This window comes from Sprattus sprattus, assembly GCF_963457725.1.
Source record: "Sprattus sprattus genome assembly, chromosome: 3".
Lineage (NCBI taxonomy): Eukaryota > Metazoa > Chordata > Actinopteri > Clupeiformes > Clupeidae > Sprattus > Sprattus sprattus.
In genome coordinates, this window is record NC_137922.1 from 58,182,043 (window position 1) to 58,204,542 (window position 22,500).

At 46.7% G+C, this 22,500-nt stretch overlaps 2 protein-coding genes across 2 annotated transcripts in view; both read right to left on the reverse strand.

The window, feature by feature from the left end:
- The window catches only part of ccdc6b (coiled-coil domain containing 6b), a gene marked incomplete at its 3' end in the record, with an annotated part of 32,160 nt that extends 13,393 nt beyond the window's left edge, over positions 1-18,767 (reverse strand). Inside the window, exons 1-6 of the mRNA XM_080834412.1 lie at positions 18,498-18,767; positions 15,446-15,595; positions 7,961-8,089; positions 6,558-6,661; positions 5,220-5,380; positions 10-166 (exon numbers count right to left, since the gene is read on the reverse strand). Coding sequence (XP_080690538.1) covers positions 10-166; positions 5,220-5,380; positions 6,558-6,661; positions 7,961-8,089; positions 15,446-15,595; positions 18,498-18,752 — 956 coding nt within the window. The 5' untranslated portion in view covers positions 18,753-18,767. The remainder of the gene's footprint in view (positions 1-9; positions 167-5,219; positions 5,381-6,557; positions 6,662-7,960; positions 8,090-15,445; positions 15,596-18,497) is intronic.
- Positions 18,768-19,132: 365 nt separating this feature from the next.
- ank3b (ankyrin 3b) overlaps positions 19,133-22,500 on the reverse strand; it is a gene marked incomplete at its 5' end in the record, with an annotated part of 101,881 nt that continues 98,513 nt past the window's right edge. Inside the window, 3 exon segments of the mRNA XM_080833926.1 lie at positions 19,133-20,656; positions 21,334-21,418; positions 22,305-22,454. Coding sequence (XP_080690052.1) covers positions 21,353-21,418; positions 22,305-22,454 — 216 coding nt within the window. The 3' untranslated portion in view covers positions 19,133-20,656; positions 21,334-21,352.

The window sequence follows — 22,500 nt, forward strand, 5'->3', positions numbered from 1 at the left end:
TGTGTGTACCTCTCGTCATCCATCTCTAGACTGCTCTCGCTCTCACTCAGCTGCCTGCACAGCGCCTCCCTGCGCTCCACCTCCCGCTGCAGCTTCCTCTGGAGGCGCAGGTTCTCCTCGCGCATGTGCCGCTCCTCCTCGATGTACTGCGCCCGCTTCTCTGTGTCTGAGACACACACACACACACACACACACACACACACACACACACACACACACACACACAGAGACACACATGCAGGTAAACACACACAGTGTAAGCACGACACACCTCAACATGCTTTTTTTTTTTTTTTTCCATGTGAAAGAGAACATTGCAAGAGCCAAACACCTTGGTCAGAGGCAATTGCGTTATGCAACAGGCTTATACAACACATGTGCTTTGTGCAAACACAGACAGCATGTACTACACACACGAGCATACACATACACAGACAGCATGTTATACACACACGAGCATACACATACACAGACAGCATGTTATACACACACGAGCAGTCAGAATACTACAAGAAAGCGACTCGAGTGAAGCCACTCAAAAATATACAAAAGAACGCCTCCTCCACATTTGAAGGCCGTCTCTTGTTTAAGATTTAGCCATTGCGGACTTCTAAGCCCACCTGCAGTCTGCTAATAGTCAGAATACTACACAGTAAAGAAAGCAATGATAATACACATAAACATACACGAGCAGTCAGAATACTTAAGAAAGCAATGCAAGTGAACGTCATTCAAAAATATACTCGTCCATATTTGAAGACTGCCTCATGTTCAAGATTCAGCCATTGCAGACTTCTTATGCCTTATTGACTTCTTAGCCCACCTGCAGGCTGCTAATAAATTATGAACATGACTCGTACATGTCAGCCACCCACACACACACACACACACACACACTTTACACCTGACCTCAATCTTCAACATAATATGGCACTGAAACACTCCAGCCCACGGCACTGTGGCAAGACACACAAAGATAGTAAAGGTGTAAAGGTGATCATAACTTCCTATTACACAACAGCAGCCCTGCTTTACTGTCCTCCTCCCCTGACACACACACACACACACACACACGCACACACCACCCTGACAGATGCAACTCATCACATTCCCTCTAATAAAGCACAACATGAGGGCCCTACTCCAGATAGGCCAGGACCGTTTCCACGACAACACCTCAGTGGGCCTGCATACAGAGGTCACAACTGATTACATGCAAACGATGATTGACAGGTTTACAGGCACCGCGGCGGTAATCGATCGGAAAACTGGGTCTGAGGTGACGTAAGCTTGCAGTGTTATTCTCGCAGTCTCATGTTTACGTAAGCCGCTGGTTATGTCAGGGTGTCCGCTCATCACTGTGTACTTCATGGACACAACTATGACCCACTAATCTTTTACCACCTCATATCCTACTGTACAGGTAATCAGACAGAGATTAGCCTTTACGACTTTGGATGTATATATCGTGGGAGTGAATATGTGACCTTGAACAAAAGAAGATATGAACAGGTGCAAATCTATGAATAAAAGCTTTGATCTTTGACCTTGTGATCAATAATGTATGTACTATCCTTTCCCCATCATAAAACACCTGTGTGTGTGTGTGTGTGTGTGTTTTGTCAACTTCCGTTTTGCCCACAGGCCAAGGTCAATGACGATGCATTCTTCCAACACCACAGCAGAGGAGAGACAGACACAACACCAGGCCATTCTAGTGCTCGTTGCTGCCAATGCAGTCTTTTGCGCTGCATAATAATAATAATAATAATAATAATAATAATAATCTTTATTTATATAGCACCTTTCATGCAAAAGAATGCAGCTCAAAGTGCTATAACACGCCTCAGCCCTCCAGACCACATCTGCACACGGCCCCCTGAGACCACCTCTGCACACGGCCCCCTGAGACCACCTCTGCACACGGCCCACTGAGACCACATCTGCACACGGCCCACTGAGACCACTTAGCCCTCCAGACCATATCTGCACACGGCCCCCTGAGACCACCTCTGCACACGGCCCACTGAGACCACATCTGCACACGGTCCCCTGAGACCACTTAGCCCTCCAGACCACCTCTGCACACGGCCCACTGAGACCACATCTGCACACGGCCCACTGAGACCACATCTGCACACGGCCCACTGAGACCACATAGCCCTCCAGACCACATCTGCACACGGTCCCCTGAGACCACCTCTGCACACGGTCCCCTGAGACCACTTAGCCCTCCAGACCACCTCTGCACACGGCCCTCCAGACCACCTCTGCACACGGCCCACTGAGACCACCTCTGCACACGGTCCCCTGAGACCACTTAGCCCTCCAGACCACCTCTGCACACGGCCCACTGAGACCACCTCTGCACACGGTCCCCTGAGACCACTTAGCCCTCCAGACCACCTCTGCACACGGCCCTCCAGACCACCTCTGCACACGGCCCACTGAGACCACCTCTGCACACAGTCCCCTGAGACCACTTAGCCCTCCAGACCACCTCTGCACACGGCCCACTGAGACCACCTCTGCACACGGTCCCCTTAGACCACTTAGCCCTCCAGACCACCTCTGCACACGGCCCTCCAGACCACCTCTGCACACGGCCCACTGAGACCACCTCTGCACACGGTCCCCTGAGACCACTTAGCCCTCCAGACCACCTCTGCACACGGCCCTCCAGACCACCTCTGCACACGGCCCACTGAGACCACCTCTGCACACGGTCCCCTGAGACCACTTAGCCCTCCAGACCACCTCTGCACACGGCCCTCCAGACCACCTCTGCACACGGCCCACTGAGACCACCTCTGCACACGGCCCACTGAGACCACCTCAATTGTTAGATATAGGCATTTTCATAACTTCACATAATATGATTACATCTCAACAACCCTGTGCAATATAGTTTGCATAGCACTAGGCCACAGCTATCAATATGTCACCTGGCCTTTTGTCTATGTTGATGGGCCATCAGACCTGGTCCCGAGCTTTTGTGTGTCTCCGAGCCAGAGACATTAGTTGACTTTTGTCTTCAGCCACGACAAGATTAGCATCCATATGGCCATATGGCCCTACCTGTAGCTGTAAGCTAGACATCCCCTTTTGACGTCCAGATACACCCATTCCCTCCCCTAAACCATACATTAATTCTACAGTATAAATGTATCTGCAATGTTTGTAATGAGAAGAAGAAGCAAGGAGACCGACTCCTCAGCAGCAGACGTGCCTTGTGCATGCTTGTGCTGTATGGAGCTGACCGTGGCATGTGGTTGAATAAACACATTCTTTCGCTAAGCCGTCTTCAACAAGTCTGTTATTCTGAACAAGCTAACTTGAACCAAGCATGGGCATCCGACGATTTTACCGGAGGACAGCGTAATCTTTCACTCTGCACACGGCCCCCTGAGACCTGCTGTAGTGGCTGTAGCACTCCCCCATGCAGAAGAAGTCATCAGCAGTAAGCTTCCCACTGCTCCTGGGGGGTCCTGGAGGAAGGCCGGTCCAGGATCGGAAAACGCAGAGAATAAAGTCACCGCGACCTCAGGCCTGCGTGTGTGTTGCAGTGTGTCGTGGGTGCCATTCAAATCTGACAATTATTATTCATATTATTAACAAGTTCGTTACACCTTGCTATTCATTAACAAACAAACTGGTCAACGGCAGTGCTGCTTGCAGTGTTGGAAAGGTTGTGGTGGCCTTCCTAAAGGTGCGTAACAGCAGAGCCTAACCCTAACCCATACCAGCATAAGATACACAAACAGCTTGCTCCTGCAGGTCCCAAACACCAAGCTATGCACCATAGGCGACCGGGCCTTCTCCTCTGCAGCGCCGCGCCTGTGGAACTGTCCACCTAAGGGCAATACAGACACTGGACTGCTTTAAGACTGGCCTTAAAACCTTTTTATTTAGAAAGGCGTTTCTTACTTTTAAAATGTATTTTATAATAGGTTGTCTCTATGCTCTTATTATGTACTGTGGCACTCTGAGATTCAGGTGAATGTAGAGTGCGCTGTAAATTAAATTAATAATTATTATTATAAGATACCAACACCCAGCCTTCTCCAACACTTGTGCCCGTTATTGCCGTCCCTTGTGATGCATTATATTACAGCACTTAGCCCTGCATAGTTGATCAGAAGTGGATGAGTTCCAGAATGTTCATTCACTTGGCTAAGAGGGTGTCTGCGACCTGCGAACGACCTTCACATCGCCATGACGACACACTGTCTGTCTAGACATGCCGAGGCCGTGGGATAAGTGGAGCGTTATGATAAGTCCCATGCTGTCGATGTGTTGGGAATATTGGTGCGCTATGTGGGAATTGACTAAAGAAAAGGCCAATGTAGCCATTCCCACACATTCTCAAGAGGAGCTAATACACATAAAGCTGAAATAAAAAATCAGATGAAAAGACAACTGTGTGTGAGAGAGGGGGGACACACTTCTCCTCGACGATTTGAAATCAATTGTAGGTTTTAGCACTTCAGTTTGATGACAGTTACAGGCAAATCCCATGGCTATCAAGCTTTCCCATTGGGCTACAATGCACCCTGTCTGAAATCGTCAATCAAAAGGAATCACCTAAACAATCAGATATAATCCCCAGTGAAACTAATTTCAGTTTTTTTTCTCTGCCCTTTCTGAATATTTACAAAACAGATACACAGTAAGAATCTAAGGTAACACAAAATATTACATTTAAAATTTCAACTGTACAAGGGGGGGAGAACTTAATCTGAAGGATGTCTGCCCGAAGGGCTACCAGGGATTTTAAAATCTTGCACGCCAGTCAGTGACTAAGTCTAGCTGTAACTTGAAAGTGTTTCGGCTCCCCCTAGAGGCTGTTCACTGGAACAGGTTGTATGAATAAGTAAAGAAAAAGAGAAAGACTAAACGTTTTACAGTGATACGATATTCAGAGTATGTCTTTCATCAGTGTGTGTGTGTGTGTGTGTGTGTGTGTGTTTGTGTGTGTGTGTGTTCTGCCAGGAATGTACTAGCAAAGACAGAGAACACACACACACACACACACACACACACACACACACACACACACAGAGTAAAGGTAGACATACACTTACACAAAACAAGTGTGGATGCAAACAAACTCAGACTCTCTCTATACCTCTCTCTCTAACAGACAAACAGACACACACTCTCCGTATGACATGAGAGGTCAGAGTTGAAAGGTCAGGCGGTGGGTGGGTGGTACTCACGCTGCATCTCGTTGGTGCGCAGGTTCTTCTTCAGTCGCTCCACCTCGTTTTTCAGGAAGCGGATGTGCTGCATCATGTTCTCCGGCGAGTCGATCTCCATGGAAACGTCCCGTGGCGACGGCGGGGCGGACACGGGCTGGTCCAGCTTCTCCTGGAGGATTCTGGGATGGAGACAAACATCAAACACATGTGAACACACACACACACAAATATTATTTTCGGCCCATCTAGAGTTCAGGGGTGACTTCAAGGAGGCCGGCACACTCAAACCTCCCTGTCCCCTACCTGTCCTCTAATCCCGAGGCCATCACTAGTCCAAAGGTGAGAACACCCTGCACGTAGACTACTACTCTGGATATATTATTTTCGGCCCATCTATAGTTTAGGGGTGACTACAAGAAGACTCAAACAACCCTGTCTAGTTCGGTTCTGTCCCGTCTTGTCCTGTCCTGTCCTGTGTCACCCTACCCAGCCCTCTTGCCCCCCCCTTGGTAAGGAGATAACACACACACACACACACACACAGAAGCACGCACGCACGCACACACACACACTAGTGAGAGAGGTGCCTCACAGGCCACGCGTAACCCAGCTAGGATTTGAGCATCTTGGATGAAGCTGGACATGCAGCCGGACCGCTCATCAGCAATTCTATCAAAGATTGAGACAAAGTCCAAACCTTGTTATCTTTAATGTTGCTATAATATTAGGGGTTGATTTTGGGAACGATTCTGTCTAGATTCAGAAAAGTTCATAATCGATTTTTTTAAATGTTGTTTTTTTTGTTGTTACTTGTTTTGTGTTTAAATGAATACTGCATCGATTATTGTATTGTTTAAAGAAAGTCATAATTGAGACAAGGAAAAGCTTTTTCTCTAATAAAGAAATAGAGAGGGTAATTCATCTGTTGATTTTCTTTAATTATCAAACACAAAGTAGGAAGTGATTTGAGACTGAGTAGCAAACTCAAATGTTGTAAAAATCGAGATGCATCGATAATCGTTTTATTGGTGTTGAATTGATAATCTATAATCGGTTAAGAATCGATAATCGGTTTAGAATCTAATCGTTGACCTCTGAATCGGAATCGAATCGAATCGTGAGGTGCAAAGAGATTCCCACCCCTATATAATATAATTAGATTATAATTATTATTATATACAGATTTAGATTATATATTATATTATAATTTGCTCCCCTGTCTGTAAAATATGCATGTGATGAAAGCTAACTTGACTTGGATAAAGGAACTGTGTGAGAGATTTTGGGAGAGATTCCCGAGATACGGTTCCGGTCGTGAGGAAATTAACCCGAAGCAGAACATTCTGGAAGACGTACCTCTTTTCTGCCTCCAGTTTGTCCATTCTCTTCCAGAGCCGGTTGACGAGCGCTTCTTGTTCTTGCTCTAACGTGTTCTCCAGGTCGATCTTCTCTCGTCGCAGCTGAACACAAACACACCAAAGACACACGTCCTGTTAACCCTGAATAGAGACTTTATAAACAAGACAGGCGTCCTGTTAACCCTGAATAAAGACTTTATAAACAAGACAGACGTCCTGTTAACCCTGAATAGACACTTTATAAACAAGACAGACGTCCTGTTAACCCTGAATAGAGACTTAAGACACACGTCCTGTTAACCCTGAAGAGACACTTTATAAACAAGACAGACGTCCTGTTAACCCTGAATAGAGACTTAAGACACACGTCCTGTTAACCCTGAATAGACACTTTATAAACAAGACAGACGTCCTGTTCTCTAAGAGACATTATAACCAAGACACACGTCCTGTTAACCCTGAATAGACACTTTATAAACAAGACACACGTCCTGTTAACCCTGAATAGACACTTTATAAACAAGACAGACGTCCTGTTAACCCTGAATAGACACTTTATAAACAAGACAGACATCCTGTTCACTTTTAATAGACACTTTATAAACAAGACATAGTCCTGTACTCTCTAAAGAGACTCTATAAAACAAGACATAGTCCTGTTAACCCTGAATAGAGACTTTATAACCAAGACAGATGTCCTGTTATAGCAGCAATACAGAGTTCTGTTCCAAAACTATTAAGCTTACTACCTAAAAGTCAAGCAAAAACCTTGCAAAGACCACCAGCAGCCTAGCTGATACTGATATAAGCTCTCCAACACACTAAGTGGTCTCTTTTGGCAGTATAGATGTCAATGTCATGTGTGTGAAGGCTTTCCTTCAATTTTTGTAGGGTGTTCACAGAACTATATAGGGAATATCCTGGATGGCTTGTGGAGAAGACGTGTCCTTCACATGGCCATATGCTATCAAAATTAATTTGAGGATGGTACCAAAACTAGTTGTCTATAAAAACATTGTTGCATAGTGTTACTTTAAAAATACCTTATAACCAATACAAACATCCTGTTAACCCTGAATAGAGACTTTATAACCAAGACAGACGTCCTGTTCACTTTTAATAGGGACTTTATAACCAAGACTCAACTACTCTCCATGCAGAAACAAAAACACCAACATGTCTGCCTACACTACATTTGGATCTAAAATATTTCAAAAAATGTTAAACATCTGGATAAAACTGACTGGTGATTGACTACATGGATCTGTAGAGTTCCAGCGCGGATAAAGGGGGCAAGTTGTGTGAACAAGGCGGGTGAGAGCAGGGTGAAGTGGGTCGGACGGAGCCTGAAGCGAGCCAGGTGTGTGTGTGTGTGTGTGTGTGTGTGTGTGTGTGGACTACCTGTTCCAGCGTGAGCTGTTTAGTGATGGTGTCGTTCTCCAGCTTCTTGATCTTCTTCATGAGCTTGTTCACCTGGAACTCCTGCTCCTGCTCCAGGTGTTGCTCCAGCTCCGCCTTCTCATGCTGAAGCTGCAGGCAGACAGGCAGACAGGTTATGGATCTCAAACACACACACACACACACACACACACACTCCTGCGTGCTCAATCCTCAGGTAAATAAAAATAGGCCATGTGAACACACACTCTCTCACATGCACACACACACACACACACTTACTACCAGGGCTGCAGGTGAGGAGGAAAGGCAAGGTTTGGTGACTATAGGCGACTACACATTAACCATAAACAGGTACCTTAAACACTCAGCCCAGCAATGGCCATCCGCTCAGAATGGACCCATCCACTCAACCCAGAAAAGAGGCTGTTATCTGGCCTACGCTTAAGAACCCCTACTGCCTCAGAACACATATGATCCTTCTAGAACCCCTACTGCTTCTAAACACTGATACATATGATCCTTCATGCGGGGCTCTGTTCAAGCCTTCAATGCTGACGGTAGGAGGGGGGGGAACAGTTACCATTGCTGACAGTTCATTACCCTGATGTCAGTGATGAAGGGGATGAGGAAGAGGAGGAGGTGAGGGACATCACACTGGAATGGTCATGCAGCTCAGTGACCTTCTAAGGCTAAATGACTCCTCATGCTATGGATTGGTCGTGTAGGGTTACAAAATAATAGAATAATAGGATTGTGTGCTCTGCTCTGCTGTGCTGTGCTGTGCTGTGCTGTGCTGTGCTGTGCTCTCTGAGCTGGCTGTGCTGTGCTCTCTGCTCTGTGCTGCTGCGCTGTGCAGTGCTGTGCTGTTCTGTGCTGTGCTGTGCACAGTCAATGACTTATGAGTGCACAGAGAGACAGACAGACAGGTTATCAGGTTATTTCCTATTTGCCCAGCTGGACCATAAGACTCGGGCAATGCTAGCGAGATGAGGCAGGGGTATGGTACACTCAGGGCTCTATCTATGACTACAGACTCATCTATGACAACACTGAGCCATCAGCCACCATGGGAGAATGTTCCAGGCATTCTGATTCCGGAATGACCTGGAACTCTTCACCACCACCACCACCACCACCACACACTGACGTACTGATGTGAGTCACACGTGCGTGAGTTTGTGAGCATCTCTCTTTCTCTCTTTCTCTTTCTCTTTCTCTCTCTCTCACACACACACACACACACACACACACACACACACACACACACACACACACACACACACACACACACACACACACACACACGATGATGTGAGTCATACGTGGGTGAGTCTGTGAACATCTCTGGTGGCCTCCCCTGCTGTCATTCAGTGCATCACTAGATGATCATTAGAACACACCGAATCTCATAATGTGAGGGGGAATTTCACAACAGAAAATTCGTAGTGGATCAGGCTGTTTCGACGATTAAGCTTCCCACAGCACAAGCAAGGTGGAGCAAGACGCTGATATGACCATGGTTATGAATTGCTGCACACAGGCTGATAAAACCTACACCTTTACTTGGACCGTAAATCTCCTGGAAATAAAACAGTCTCACAAATGAACACACGTAAATGCACATTAACACAGTGCTCATTTATTGTAGACATCCTGTCAGGCATCATGTAGGCTTAATGGACTAAAGGCTAACATTAAAGCGTTTGCGTTACTTAAAGCACCACAGCGCCAAACAGTAAACACACCAGGATCTTTAATGCAAATATCCATCCATCTTTTTTTCCACTGAATGTAGCTTTCAAGTCTTTTCAGCTGAGGGTAAATACCGGACAAAAAGACCGACGTCTCCTGCCAATCCTGTGCCTTGTGTGTTTGTGTTTGTGTTTGAATTCACACCAACTCTACTTCAACCTAAACACAGCATTATGAAATCCTGTTCCAAAACTAGTAAGCTAACTACCTTAAAGGCATGCAAAAACCTTGCCAGCACCACCGACAGCCTAGCTGACACTGATAGAAGCTTGCCCACACATGATCTTTTGGCAGTATAGCTGGCAAAGCCATGCGTGTGAAAGCTTTTCTTCAATTTTTGCAGGGTGTTCCAGCCCGGAACACAGAACTACATAGGGCATATCCTGGATAGGGTTGTGCCGATGGACGATATCATCGCCCATCGTCATTTTTGACCCACCATCACGATGGATGGTAACCATCGTGATGCCACGCCCCCCCATATGAATTAAAGTCAGGCATGAAAATGAAATAGGCTACTGCTACAATATGCTTAATTGGCTTATTCTTATACAATTTATTATTATTATAAGGGTATTATGTCTAGGTTACAGCTTTTCTTCGTTTTTCCCACGTCAAACATTTCATGTTATTCACGTTATCTAAGCCTGCTCCTGCGTCGGGAAACTTGCTCATTGTAAAACTCCTGAATGCTTTTACCGGACATAGCCTTCCAAGTCTTTTCTGATTAAGTGCAGCAGATTACAATGGACAAGGACACACAGAGATGTTAAAGCACAGCAGCAGAAGTAGAACATGTCAGCACAGGTCAATGACAGCAAGTTCTCAGTAATATAAAGTGTTTAGAAATAAAGTAATGGCATTTCTTTTGAGTTTTTGTAAATAATGATCTAATATTTTTGTTCTATAATGTCACAGTCATCTTCTGAAATGTATTTACACAAAAAAAGCTAAGAGATGCATTGTGTGCTACAAGCTGTAAGGATGAAGCCTTTGATCAAAGATACGTGGACACTTTATTAATTTGCTGTTCTTGGAATCAATCCTAGTTTGCGCCTTTGGCTTAAAGCAGCTGTAAATTCTTCCATGTTTTTGGAATACTTTTCCTGATAAACATGTTGACAGAGCTCTCTCTCTCACACACACACACACACACACACACACACACACACACACACACACACACACACACACACACACAGCGCTCATGAAAAGATGCAGACCAAAACCAAAACATAAAATCCCTCCTAGGCTTTGAAACCAGTGGCTGAAACTTTCCGACACGGTGCAACTGCACTGACCAATCAGGATGCCGGGCTCTCACTGTGTCTAAAGCTGGCGGAAGTGAGCATGACATCTGAACATCACATATTAATGAAGGAGTCTGTCCTTAACAGGCTGTAGGGTGCTTGATGAAGGCGTCTGTCCTTAACAGGCTGTAGGGTGCTTAATGAAGGGTCCTTAACAGGCTGTAGGTTGCTTAATGAAGGAGTCTGTCCTTAACAGGCTGTAGGGTGCTTGATGAAGGAGTCTGTCCTTAGCAGGCTGTAGGGTGCTTGATGAAGGAGTCTGTAGGGTGCTTGATGAAGGAGGCTGTAGGGTGCTTGATGAAGGAGTCTGTCCTTAGCAGTCTGTAGGGTGCTTGATGAAGGGAGAGGGCTGTAGGGTGCTTGATGAAGGAGGCTGTAGGGTGCTTGATGAAGGGAGAGGGCTGGAGGGTGGAGGGTGCTTGATGAAGGGAGAGGGCTGGAGGAGTCTGTAGGGTGCTTGATGAAGGGAGAGGGCTGTAGGGTGCTTGATGAAGGGAGAGGGCTGGAGGGTGCTTGATGAAGGGAGAGGGCTGTAGGGTGCTTGATGAAGGGAGAGGGCTGTAGGGTGTAGGGTGCTTGATGAAGGGAGAGGGCTGGAGGGTGTAGGGTGCTTGATGAAGGGAGAGGGCTGTAGGGTGCTTGATGAAGGAGGCTGTAGGGTGCTTGATGAAGGAGGCTGTAGGGTGCTTGATGAAGGAGTCTGTAGGGTGCTTGATGAAGGGAGAGGGATGTAGGGTGCTTGATGAAGGGAGAGGGCTGTAGGGTGCTTGATGAAGGGAGAGGGCTGTAGGGTGCTTGATGAAGGGAGAGGGCTGTAGGGTGCTTGATGAAGGGAGAGGGCTGTAGGGTGTAGGGTGCTTGATGAAGGGAGAGGGCTGGAGGGTGTAGGGTGCTTGATGAAGGAGGCTGTAGGGTGCTTGATGAAGGAGTCTGTAGGGTGCTTGATGAAGGGAGAGGGCTGTAGGGTGCTTGATGAAGGGAGAGGGCTGTAGGGTGCTTGATGAAGGGAGAGGGCTGTAGGGTGCTTGATGAAGGGAGAGGGCTGTAGGGTGTAGGGTGCTTGATGAAGGGAGAGGGCTGGAGGGTGTAGGGTGCTTGATGAAGGGAGAGGGCTGTAGGGTGCTTGATGAAGGAGGCTGTAGGGTGCTTGATGAAGGAGGCTGTAGGGTGCTTGATGAAGGAGTCTGTAGGGTGCTTGATGAAGGGAGAGGGATGTAGGGTGCTTGATGAAGGGAGAGGGCTGTAGGGTGTAGGGTGCTAGATGAAGGGAGAGGGCTGTAGGGTGCTTGATGAAGGGAGAGGGCTGTAGGGTGCTTGATGAAGGGAGAGGGCTGGAGGGTGCTTGATGAAGGGAGAGGGCTGTAGGGTGTAGGGTGCTTGATGAAGGAGGCTGTAGGGTGCTTGATGAAGGGAGAGGGCTGTAGGGTGTAGGGTGCTTGATGAAGGAGGCTGTAGGGTGCTTGATGAAGGGAGAGGGCTGTAGGGTGTAGGGTGCTTGATGAAGGGAGAGGGCTGTAGGGTGTAGGGTGCTTGATGAAGGGAGAGGGCTGTAGGGTGTAGGGTGCTTGATGAAGGGAGAGGGCTGTAGGGTGCTTGATGAAGGGAGAGGGCTGTAGGGTGCTTGATGAAGGGAGAGGGCTGTAGGGTGCTTGATGAAGGGAGAGGGCTGTAGGGTGCTTGATGAAGGGAGAGGGCTGTAGGGTGCTTGATGAAGGGAGAGGGCTGTAGGGTGTAGGGTGCTTGATGAAGGGAGAGGGCTGGAGGGTGTAGGGTGCTTGATGAAGGAGGCTGTAGGGTGCTTGATGAAGGAGTCTGTAGGGTGCTTGATGAAGGGAGAGGGCTGTAGGGTGCTTGATGAAGGGAGAGGGCTGTAGGGTGCTTGATGAAGGGAGAGGGCTGTAGGGTGCTTGATGAAGGGAGAGGGCTGTAGGGTGTAGGGTGCTTGATGAAGGGAGAGGGCTGGAGGGTGTAGGGTGCTTGATGAAGGGAGAGGGCTGTAGGGTGCTTGATGAAGGAGGCTGTAGGGTGCTTGATGAAGGAGGCTGTAGGGTGCTTGATGAAGGAGTCTGTAGGGTGCTTGATGAAGGGAGAGGGATGTAGGGTGCTTGATGAAGGGAGAGGGCTGTAGGGTGTAGGGTGCTAGATGAAGGGAGAGGGCTGTAGGGTGCTTGATGAAGGGAGAGGGCTGTAGGGTGCTTGATGAAGGGAGAGGGCTGGAGGGTGCTTGATGAAGGGAGAGGGCTGTAGGGTGTAGGGTGCTTGATGAAGGAGGCTGTAGGGTGCTTGATGAAGGGAGAGGGCTGTAGGGTGTAGGGTGCTTGATGAAGGAGGCTGTAGGGTGCTTGATGAAGGGAGAGGGCTGTAGGGTGTAGGGTGCTTGATGAAGGGAGAGGGCTGTAGGGTGTAGGGTGCTTGATGAAGGGAGAGGGCTGTAGGGTGTAGGGTGCTTGATGAAGGGAGAGGGCTGTAGGGTGCTTGATGAAGGGAGAGGGCTGTAGGGTGCTTGATGAAGGGAGAGGGCTGTAGGGTGCTTGATGAAGGGAGAGGGATGTAGGGTGCTTGATGAAGGGAGAGGGCTGTAGGGTGTAGGGTGCTTGATGAAGGGAGAGGGCTGTAGGGTGCTTGATGAAGGGAGAGGGCTGTAGGGTGTAGGGTGCTTGATGAAGGGAGAGGGCTGGAGGGTGCTTGATGAAGGTGTCTGTAGGGTGCTTGATGAAGGGAGAGGGCTGTAGGGTGCTTGATGAAGGTGTCTGTAGGGTGCTTGATGAAGGGAGAGGGCTGTAGGGTGCTTGATGAAGGGAGAGGGCTGTAGGGTGTAGGGTGCTTGATGAAGGGAGAGGGCTGGAGGGTGTAGGGTGCTTGATGAAGGGAGAGGGCTGGAGGGTGCTTGATGAAGGGTGAGGGCTGGAGGGAGCTTGATGAAGGATGAGGGCTGGAGGGTGCTTGATGAAGGGTGAGGGCTGGAGGGTGCTTGATGAAGGGAGAGGGATGTAGGGTGCTTGATGAAGGGTGAGGGCTGGAGGGAGCTTGATGAAGGATGAGGGCTGGAGGGTGCTTGATGAAGGGTGAGGGCTGGAGGGTGCTTGATGAAGGGAGAGGGCTGGAGGGTGCTTGATGAAGGAGTCTGTAGGGTGCTTGATGAAGGAGTCTGTAGGGTGCTTGATGAAGGAGTCTGTAGGGTGCTTGATGAAGGGAGAGGGCTGTAGGGTGCTTGATGAAGGGAGAGGGCTGGAGGGTGCTTGATGAAGGAGTCTGTAGGGTGCTTGATGAAGGGAGAGGGCTGGAGGGGGCTTGATGAAGGAGGCTGGAGGGTGCTTGATGAAGGGAGAGGGCTGGAGGGTGTAGGGTGCTTGATGAAGGGAGAGGGCTGGAGGAGTCTGCATTGCTGTTGTCTACGCAGAACTCCACTGAAATATCAGAGTGGCCTTGACATGCAGCGGCATCAGCAAGAGGGGAATGTGTACACGAACACATACATAAATCAACTCTACGCAGGCGCACACACATTTACACTGTGTGTGTGTGTGTGTGTGTAAACAGTGGGAATATGTGGGGGTGGAGGCATAACAATGCTGGAGCCTGCATTCTTAACTAAAGAGGGAAAACATAACCGTTGTTGTTCACGCATACATACACACACTCTGACCAACACATGCACACACATGCGCGCGCACACGCACACACACACACACACAAACGCTCTGGCATCCACCCAGCAGAGGTGTGTTGAGAGTGCTAACAGAAATGATAAATGCATCCCATGTGTTCCTGGCCTTCTCTTAATCAACACTCATGTTCAATGCTCTGCACCTTCGTTTGAGCTACAAACTAAACAAGGCACCTTTGTTCTCTTGTGAGCCACACACACACACACACACACACACACACACACACTCACACACACACACACACACTCTCATCCCACTGCCACAGGTGCACAAGAGTCCACTTCGCCATCCAGGTCTAACGAGATCTTTTGGCTTTCGCTACATAAACAAGTTCTTCGGTGGGTGTTCAGAGGAACACTCGAAGCCAGGACTTGTGTATCGAGTCAGCCAACATTGAAAAATATTTACCAGACCTCAAGGCCAAACACAGACCCCCGTATTCAAAACAGCTCCAGGGAAACAAAAACGCTTGCCAACACGAGGGTCAGAGTGGATGTTGACACCTCTAGGGTCTCTGCAGTATGTGTCGACACATGACTGTTTTAGATTTAAGGAGAAAACACGACTTTGTGTGTAGGTTATAAAGCAAACGGTTGTCAGTCTGGTCTTTAAGAACTAGCGTTGGCCTTGGCCATGGTTTGGTAAAAAAAAAACAATTGGTAGTCATAGCTTGCTGTGTGGTCATGCTGATGGTGGGAGGAGGGGGGAGGGGGAGGAGAGGGGGAGGGGGAGGGGGGGGGTGTCGTCTGACTCACTTGCATGAGTTTCCTGGAAAGCTCGTTGGTGAGGAACTCCTCCTCCTTCTCGTAGTTGACGGCGAGCGTCTCCTTCTCCTTCTGCAGGGCCTGGATCTTCTTGAAGAGTGTGTTACTGATGAACTCCTCCTCCTGTTCCGCACGCGCTTGCTGCAGATGGAGAGGACACACACACACAAGCCAACAGTTATGAAGAGTGAGCCACACACACACACACACACACACACACACACACACACAAACACACACAGACACACAGAGCCACACACACACACACACACTCAATCACAAACTGATACTCGTTAACACAGGGAAATACGTAAGACACACTCACAATACATAGAAACATACATACACTGACAGTTACAAATAAACAGACACAAGCACACACACATACACACACACACACACACACACACACACACACATACTCGTTAACACAGGGAAATATGTTAGACACACTCACAATACATAGAAACACACATACACAGACAGTTACACACACAAATAAGCAGACACAAGCATGCAGACACACACACACACAGACCAACACTGGGTGACACACACACACACACACGTAACACACACACAAAGGCATCCATTGTCTAGAAACAAGAGGCGCCCTGCCAGACAGGCAACAGGACCAATTTCCCGCTCATCTGAAATTTATTGGCAGGTTAAAATCCTTATCCTCCAATGGCAGCCTGGATAGGCAATGTTTACAAACGACAGCCCATGCTCTAAGCCACACCTTATGCAAACCCTGAACGTCTTATCAGTGTCGTGATTCTGGATATACTTTTCGCTTCAGACCCGAAGTTAGTGCTCTCAAGTGCTGGTCTCTATCTCTGTCTGTCTGTCTGTCTGTCTGTCTGTCTGTCTGTCTGTCTGTCTGTCTGTCTGTCTGTCTGTCTGTCTGTCTCTGTCTCTCTCTCTCTCTCTCTCTGTCTGTCTGTCTGTCTCTCTCTCTCTCTCGGTCTCTCTCTCTCTCTCTCTCTGTCTGTCTGTCTGTCTGTCTCTCTCTCTCTCTCTCTCTCTCTCTCTCTCTCTCTCTGCACCCGAGAGGAGGTAAACACAGAGGCGATCCACGGGGTGGTCAAATATTTATGGGCGGTCAGCACGGGCTCGATTTTACCGTAGGCACGTGCCAACTGATGCCAGGATTTCACTTAGGCCTCTTCGAGCTGGTCATCCACTGGCCAACTCAAACAGAATGAACGTTCAGTCAGCCCACTTGATTGAGGTCATCAACTAGCCAACTCAAATAAGTTCTTTCCTTGACAAAAAAATAAATAAAAAGTAAAAAAAATACACCGATGCCACACTGTTTGTCTCTTTCATTTCAGGTCCGAAGAATCTAGGCCAAGGTCAGTTTCTACGGAGAACTGGGGAGAGAAGCTGACAGTAGGCACATAGAAAGTGCTAGACGCTAACGAAAAGATCATGATACAGCTTTTGGCTTATATGCTCATGTTTTCCTAATGCCGTTCGCAAAAAGACAGTTTTTAAAAGGGACGTTTCAGAGGGATCTTTTCAGCAGTGAGTGGCAAACTGCAGACACTGCTTACTAAAGGGGTGGGATGCAGTAAATTAGATGCATTCTAGGATGAATCACACTCAGCAGACTGGGTAGGAGGCTATGTGGTCAATCATTGTGCAACATTGAGGAAGTGCGACAAAACAGACTTTGAAAAAGGGCGAGAAGATTTAGGGGAAAAAATGAAAAACACAATTCCACCTAAAGGCCTAAACCTATGCCAAACTTATTTAGTGCTGTGACTTTAGTGCACAGGGCTGGACCTGAACTGGCATGATAGAAAAGCATCTACCGATGCTATTTGAGTATTACCAATCGAATACTTTCATGCACAATATGCATTATGCATAAAAGACAAGGTTTCTGGTCATCAAAAACGCTATCGCCAAGTTTTACCATGAGGTGTGCCTACCATTTCCACAACAAAGATGATGTTGCATAACTCGTTCCTCGGAGGAGCTTTGCTGACACTTAAATAATGAAACATATGTTATCCATTCTCGAGGACACTGCGGTATGTTGCTAGAAACCCCTCAATTCCACTAGCAAGCTAACAGTCTGATTGAGCACGTTGTCTATTGTCCCATGAATGCGATGACAAACCTGGCCAGAAGGAATTTACAAGCTGTCTTTCTAATGCCATGTAGCATGATAGCTACAAAAGACCATGCTAACCATGTTGACCTCTAATAAAGAAGCGTTCAGCGACTACACTTAGGCTATTGAATCTAGATTATCTCCTTCTTACAACAGTTTAAGTGACAGGCATCATGTATAACCTTAACAGACATGGCATGGCCTTTCAAGCCTGAAGCGTCATTCATTGATAGCAACCATTACTTGCTAGCTAGCTAATAACATAATACCTTGAAGGGGCGGTAGCATGCGCATCTTATAACGTTACACCATTACTGTGTTATGATGAATACATAGACATAACTTAAACTGGAGATCAATACACACAGTAAATAACATGTCAAAATATCAAGCATGCGACAGCATCAAGCTGGCTAAAATGCTAACGAACTTGTACCAGTATAACTTCGCTACGCACTCAACGTTAGCCAACTTGGCAATTAGCAACCCAACTGGTGACAGGCTGTCACATCAAATCAAGGCATCTCATCCCGGTCGTAGTAGGACAGGTGCATCAGCCATCATACAGGCAGTTCGTTTTTGACTGTCCCACGATAAAAAAAATAAACCAAACACCTAAAAGATCACTCCCTCTAATGAAAGACATTCAGACTGACCATTTTCAAGCTTTTTAGAGAGCCTAACGTTACAGCTAACGTACAGAACTGGCGTCAGTTAGCAAGTAGCCATCATAACAAAACACATCACTGGAAGATGTCATATGGGAGGCCAATGATACAGTTTTGAGATACACTGATACATCTGTTTTAGGGCAGGAGCACCAATGCAATGCGAAGATAAGTAATCAAGTAGACTACAACTGTACAAGTATTCAAGTAGGCTAACCCAACTAGCGTAGTATTAGCTCACATTTCTTACCATAGTGACGCTAGCCTTCCGCAGATCTTGATTCTCCTCCTGCAGGGCTTTGCATTTTAGTTTGAACGTTTCAAGCTCTATTTTGAGTACTTTGTTCTCCTGCTGCAGTGAAGCGAGTCGATTTGTTAGTTCTTCCAGACGAAATGGAGAGATCACAACGCCAGGTTTGCTGGAAGATGAGGATGAGGCATATTTCGGGGTGGCAGAGCTGCTGCCCGCTCCATCAGTGTCACTTTCGCTAGCACTGTCCGCCATGTTCAACGCACGGTTGAGGCAGCGCAATGATTCATGTTTGGAGAGAGGTTGAGAAGTGAGCTGCATACAACGCCGCGACCTCCTTTGATTGCCATTGAAACTACATAATTGTCCAACAGCGACACCTTGCGACATGAAAGTATGCACACATGTAATGTAATCGTAATGATTGACAAAAATACATGTTTCTTTCTGAATGTATGTTGCCTCTTTGAAAAAGCTGCACCAGATACACTGTACCATTTCATACCATACCATTCAAGGAACCAATTTGTACACTGTATCCAACCAAAACCAACCTGACAAATTCCATACATTATATCCAACTTTAAATAATGTTCTATTAATCTAAAACATCCAAAAAACACAACGTGACAACATTTGGGTTTAAACACAATTTATTTTATGCTTAAATAATTAATTAGATCATCCAGTGTATGTTTTCGTCTTGCCATACATACAGTATGTTACCAGATCTATTTTCAATGAATGCCGTTGGTGCCTGTCATACGAACCAATTTCATCAGAAATAAAAATTTCACAAAAACCCAAATAAAAATGCCCCTTTTTGAACCACAGTAGCTTTTTATAAAATCTAGCAATACACTGCTTGAATGATCACAGATGATCGGCTGTCCAAGCCTTTTTAAATTCTCCTGCCAATACAGATGAAAACAGTTAAAATGATTACAGCGTGCCGGTCAACATGATACATTCGGATTATTACTGATTTCTTTTCCAAGAACCCCTTGCGGGTTTACAGGACTCCCCAGCTGTGTGTTGCAGTACCATCAAGAAGCATGAAGTGAGGTATTCCCATTCTCATCTATTCAATTCATTAAATTCTGTGTTATGCTGTGTGTGGCATCTCATACAAAAACAGTTGTAAGTGACAGAAAATGGCAGAAATTTGAATGCACAGACAGCACACCTTGCGTCCTTCCACGTCACAATGCAGTGTTTGCAATTTAGAAAAAAAAAACATAATTAGAATAATGTGAACCACATGCATCAAAATATTAGTACTCTGAGAAAGTGTGTGAGAATGACTCTACAGCTGTTCCCATGGTTACGTGTGGAGAGTAGGTGCAGTGTTATTGAAAGAAACGCTCGCTGTTAAAATCAAGTTAGCTTTTTTTTTGTGTCATTTACAAACTTTTTTTTTTTTTTCAATTTGCTAACATTATTACAAGTCAGAGCCAAGCCTTTCCTTATTGTTGCAATCAACCGTGGCAAATTCATTTCATTTTCATTGTATCTGAAAAGCTTTTTTCCAGACAGTGCATCAACAATTTGTGAGCTACTTTTTTCTTCTTTTTTTTTTCTTCAAAAGAATTTATACAGTGTAATTTATATACAAGAAAAAAAATCTCAAAAAGGGAAAAACAAAAACAAATCCAACAGCATTATACAACCCCCGACATCATGGGTCCACCAAGAGGATCAACGTAAGGCGAGTGTTGAAGGTGATTCAGTGCTCCTCCATCTATCTCTGTCTCATCAGTACTGCTTTAAATTGTACCATCTTTGGTCACAGAAAATTGCTTTAGGGGGTGGGTCTGTTGCATTGTGGGGAGTCTGTTGCATTGTGGGGAGTCCGGTGGGCTCTGCGAGCTGGGGCGAGCCTCACGCTCCAGTCATCCAGCCCCCCCCCCCCCACAAGCCCATGGACTGTATGCTCTGTGTCAATGACCCAAACAAATTAGTCTTTGTTTTTTTTGTGTGTGGGTGTTTTTTTTTTTTTTTTGTCATGCTCATGCGGAAATAAAAATGTGTAGACTCAGAAGACGTCTCTCTTGCTGAAATCCATGCGATTTATGTGAAAAGCTCTAGACACGCGTTCCCCGTCAGCGGATTTCCAGTGATTCCCCATCCAGGAAAAGAATTATGAGACGATTTCAAATCTGAAACATAAAAAAATAAATAAATAAAATAAATCAACGCGTCGGTGGAAAAACAGATCTGCTTAATATTAGAAACTACACCGTGAACGTCAAGTGGACTACTGCACAGTAACCAGCTATGATAACCAAGGATTTGGTGATATTGTGCTGTGTAAACATCTTAATGCATAAAGATATACATGAGCAATTCTTTGAAAAAATAAACTTTTAAGAAAAGAGCTAAACTTTGAATTTTGAATGTGTACATTTTTAAACTGAATGTTTAATTCCGTTTCATTCCTAAATGTAATGCTAACCAAAAACAAACAAACAAACAAACAAAAAAACAGCTCAATCCTAACAAAAAAAATATTTTAATCAGACCGACACAAAAAAAACTGCAAGGTACTGAAAATAGTTTTGCGATAAGAGTGCCACTGTACTAACGCTCAGGGGACAATGTGCTGGCCCCGTTGAGCTGTGTCTGCATGTTATTTGCCGTGGAGGATTCTTTTGTGCTAACACAAAAAGAAATAAAACTGCAACAGAACAGCTTTCTTTTGTGTCCTATTGAACACAGATACAGGCTTGGCTAGTGGACTGGTGGCTCGAGCCACAAAAGGATTCCAGCCATGCTTCTGATTTTTTGTTGGGATCTCTCCCTAGGACGAGGACGAGGAGAAAAATATACCACCTACCATGTGGCGATTGTGACTGTTATGATTGACCTTTGCCTCCAGGTTGTCTTTCTCCCTTTTTCTTCCCCTTGGCTCCTTCTCCAGACTGTAAAACATACAAAAATGATATTAGACACAATTCACTGGGATGTACACACACACGGAGGAGGGACCCGGAGAGCTGCCGCTTGGAGGTGCGTGTTGTCCAACGGGCATGCTGAAAGAAAAACGCACTTCTTGACAGATTCGAGGGTCACTTCAAATCAAAGCACAGCAAAACACTCAGACGTAATCAAACGCTAATGGATGGACACTCCAACAGATCCGGAGGAAGACACACACACACACACACCACTCACTAAAAGAAGCATCAGTAAATGCCTTTGGTACACAGCAGGTCACACACATGGCCTTTTGAGGCCGTTTTGTTTCAAGAGGAGATAGTGGGAGACGGAAGGATTGCAGATCTAGTGCAGATATCAATGAGACATCTGGTCTCGCAGATAAAGAAGTCAGTCTCCATGTAGTGTTCCAAAAAGCACGTGCAATTCACAGGTGAGGCATTCTGTCCAGGCAAGCAAGATCCGGGAGAAGACACACACACACACACACACACACACACACACACACACACACACACACACACACACACACACACACAGGTGAGGCATTCTTTTCAGGCAAGCAAGATCCCACTCAGCCACAGCACACTCAAAAAACCACACGGGATCTGAGACTTCATCAAACGAACGGCGACCCACCCCACCCCCCACACTTCCCCACTCTCCACACCCCTATTCCCAGCCCTTAACACACACACACACACACACACACAGACACACACACACACACACACACACACACACACACACACACACACACACACACACACACACATACACACACACACATCCCCACCCCTATTCCCAGCCCATCAACACACACGGCACTCCACACAAGGGACCCTGCATGTCCTCTCGAGTGAGCCCAACCTCAGTGCGCTCTCTGGGGGCCGCGGGCGCTCGGGCCTGCTCCTCCTCCTGGGTCTCGGCCCTAGCGGCCTGGCGACCTTTGCCCCGCTTGCGCCGGCTTTTGCCCTTCTCCTCGGAAGGAGCCGAGCGGCGGACGACCTTTCGGATGACCTGTGGATGGCGATGAGGGCAGAGGGGTGATGAGCAGAGCTCTGGA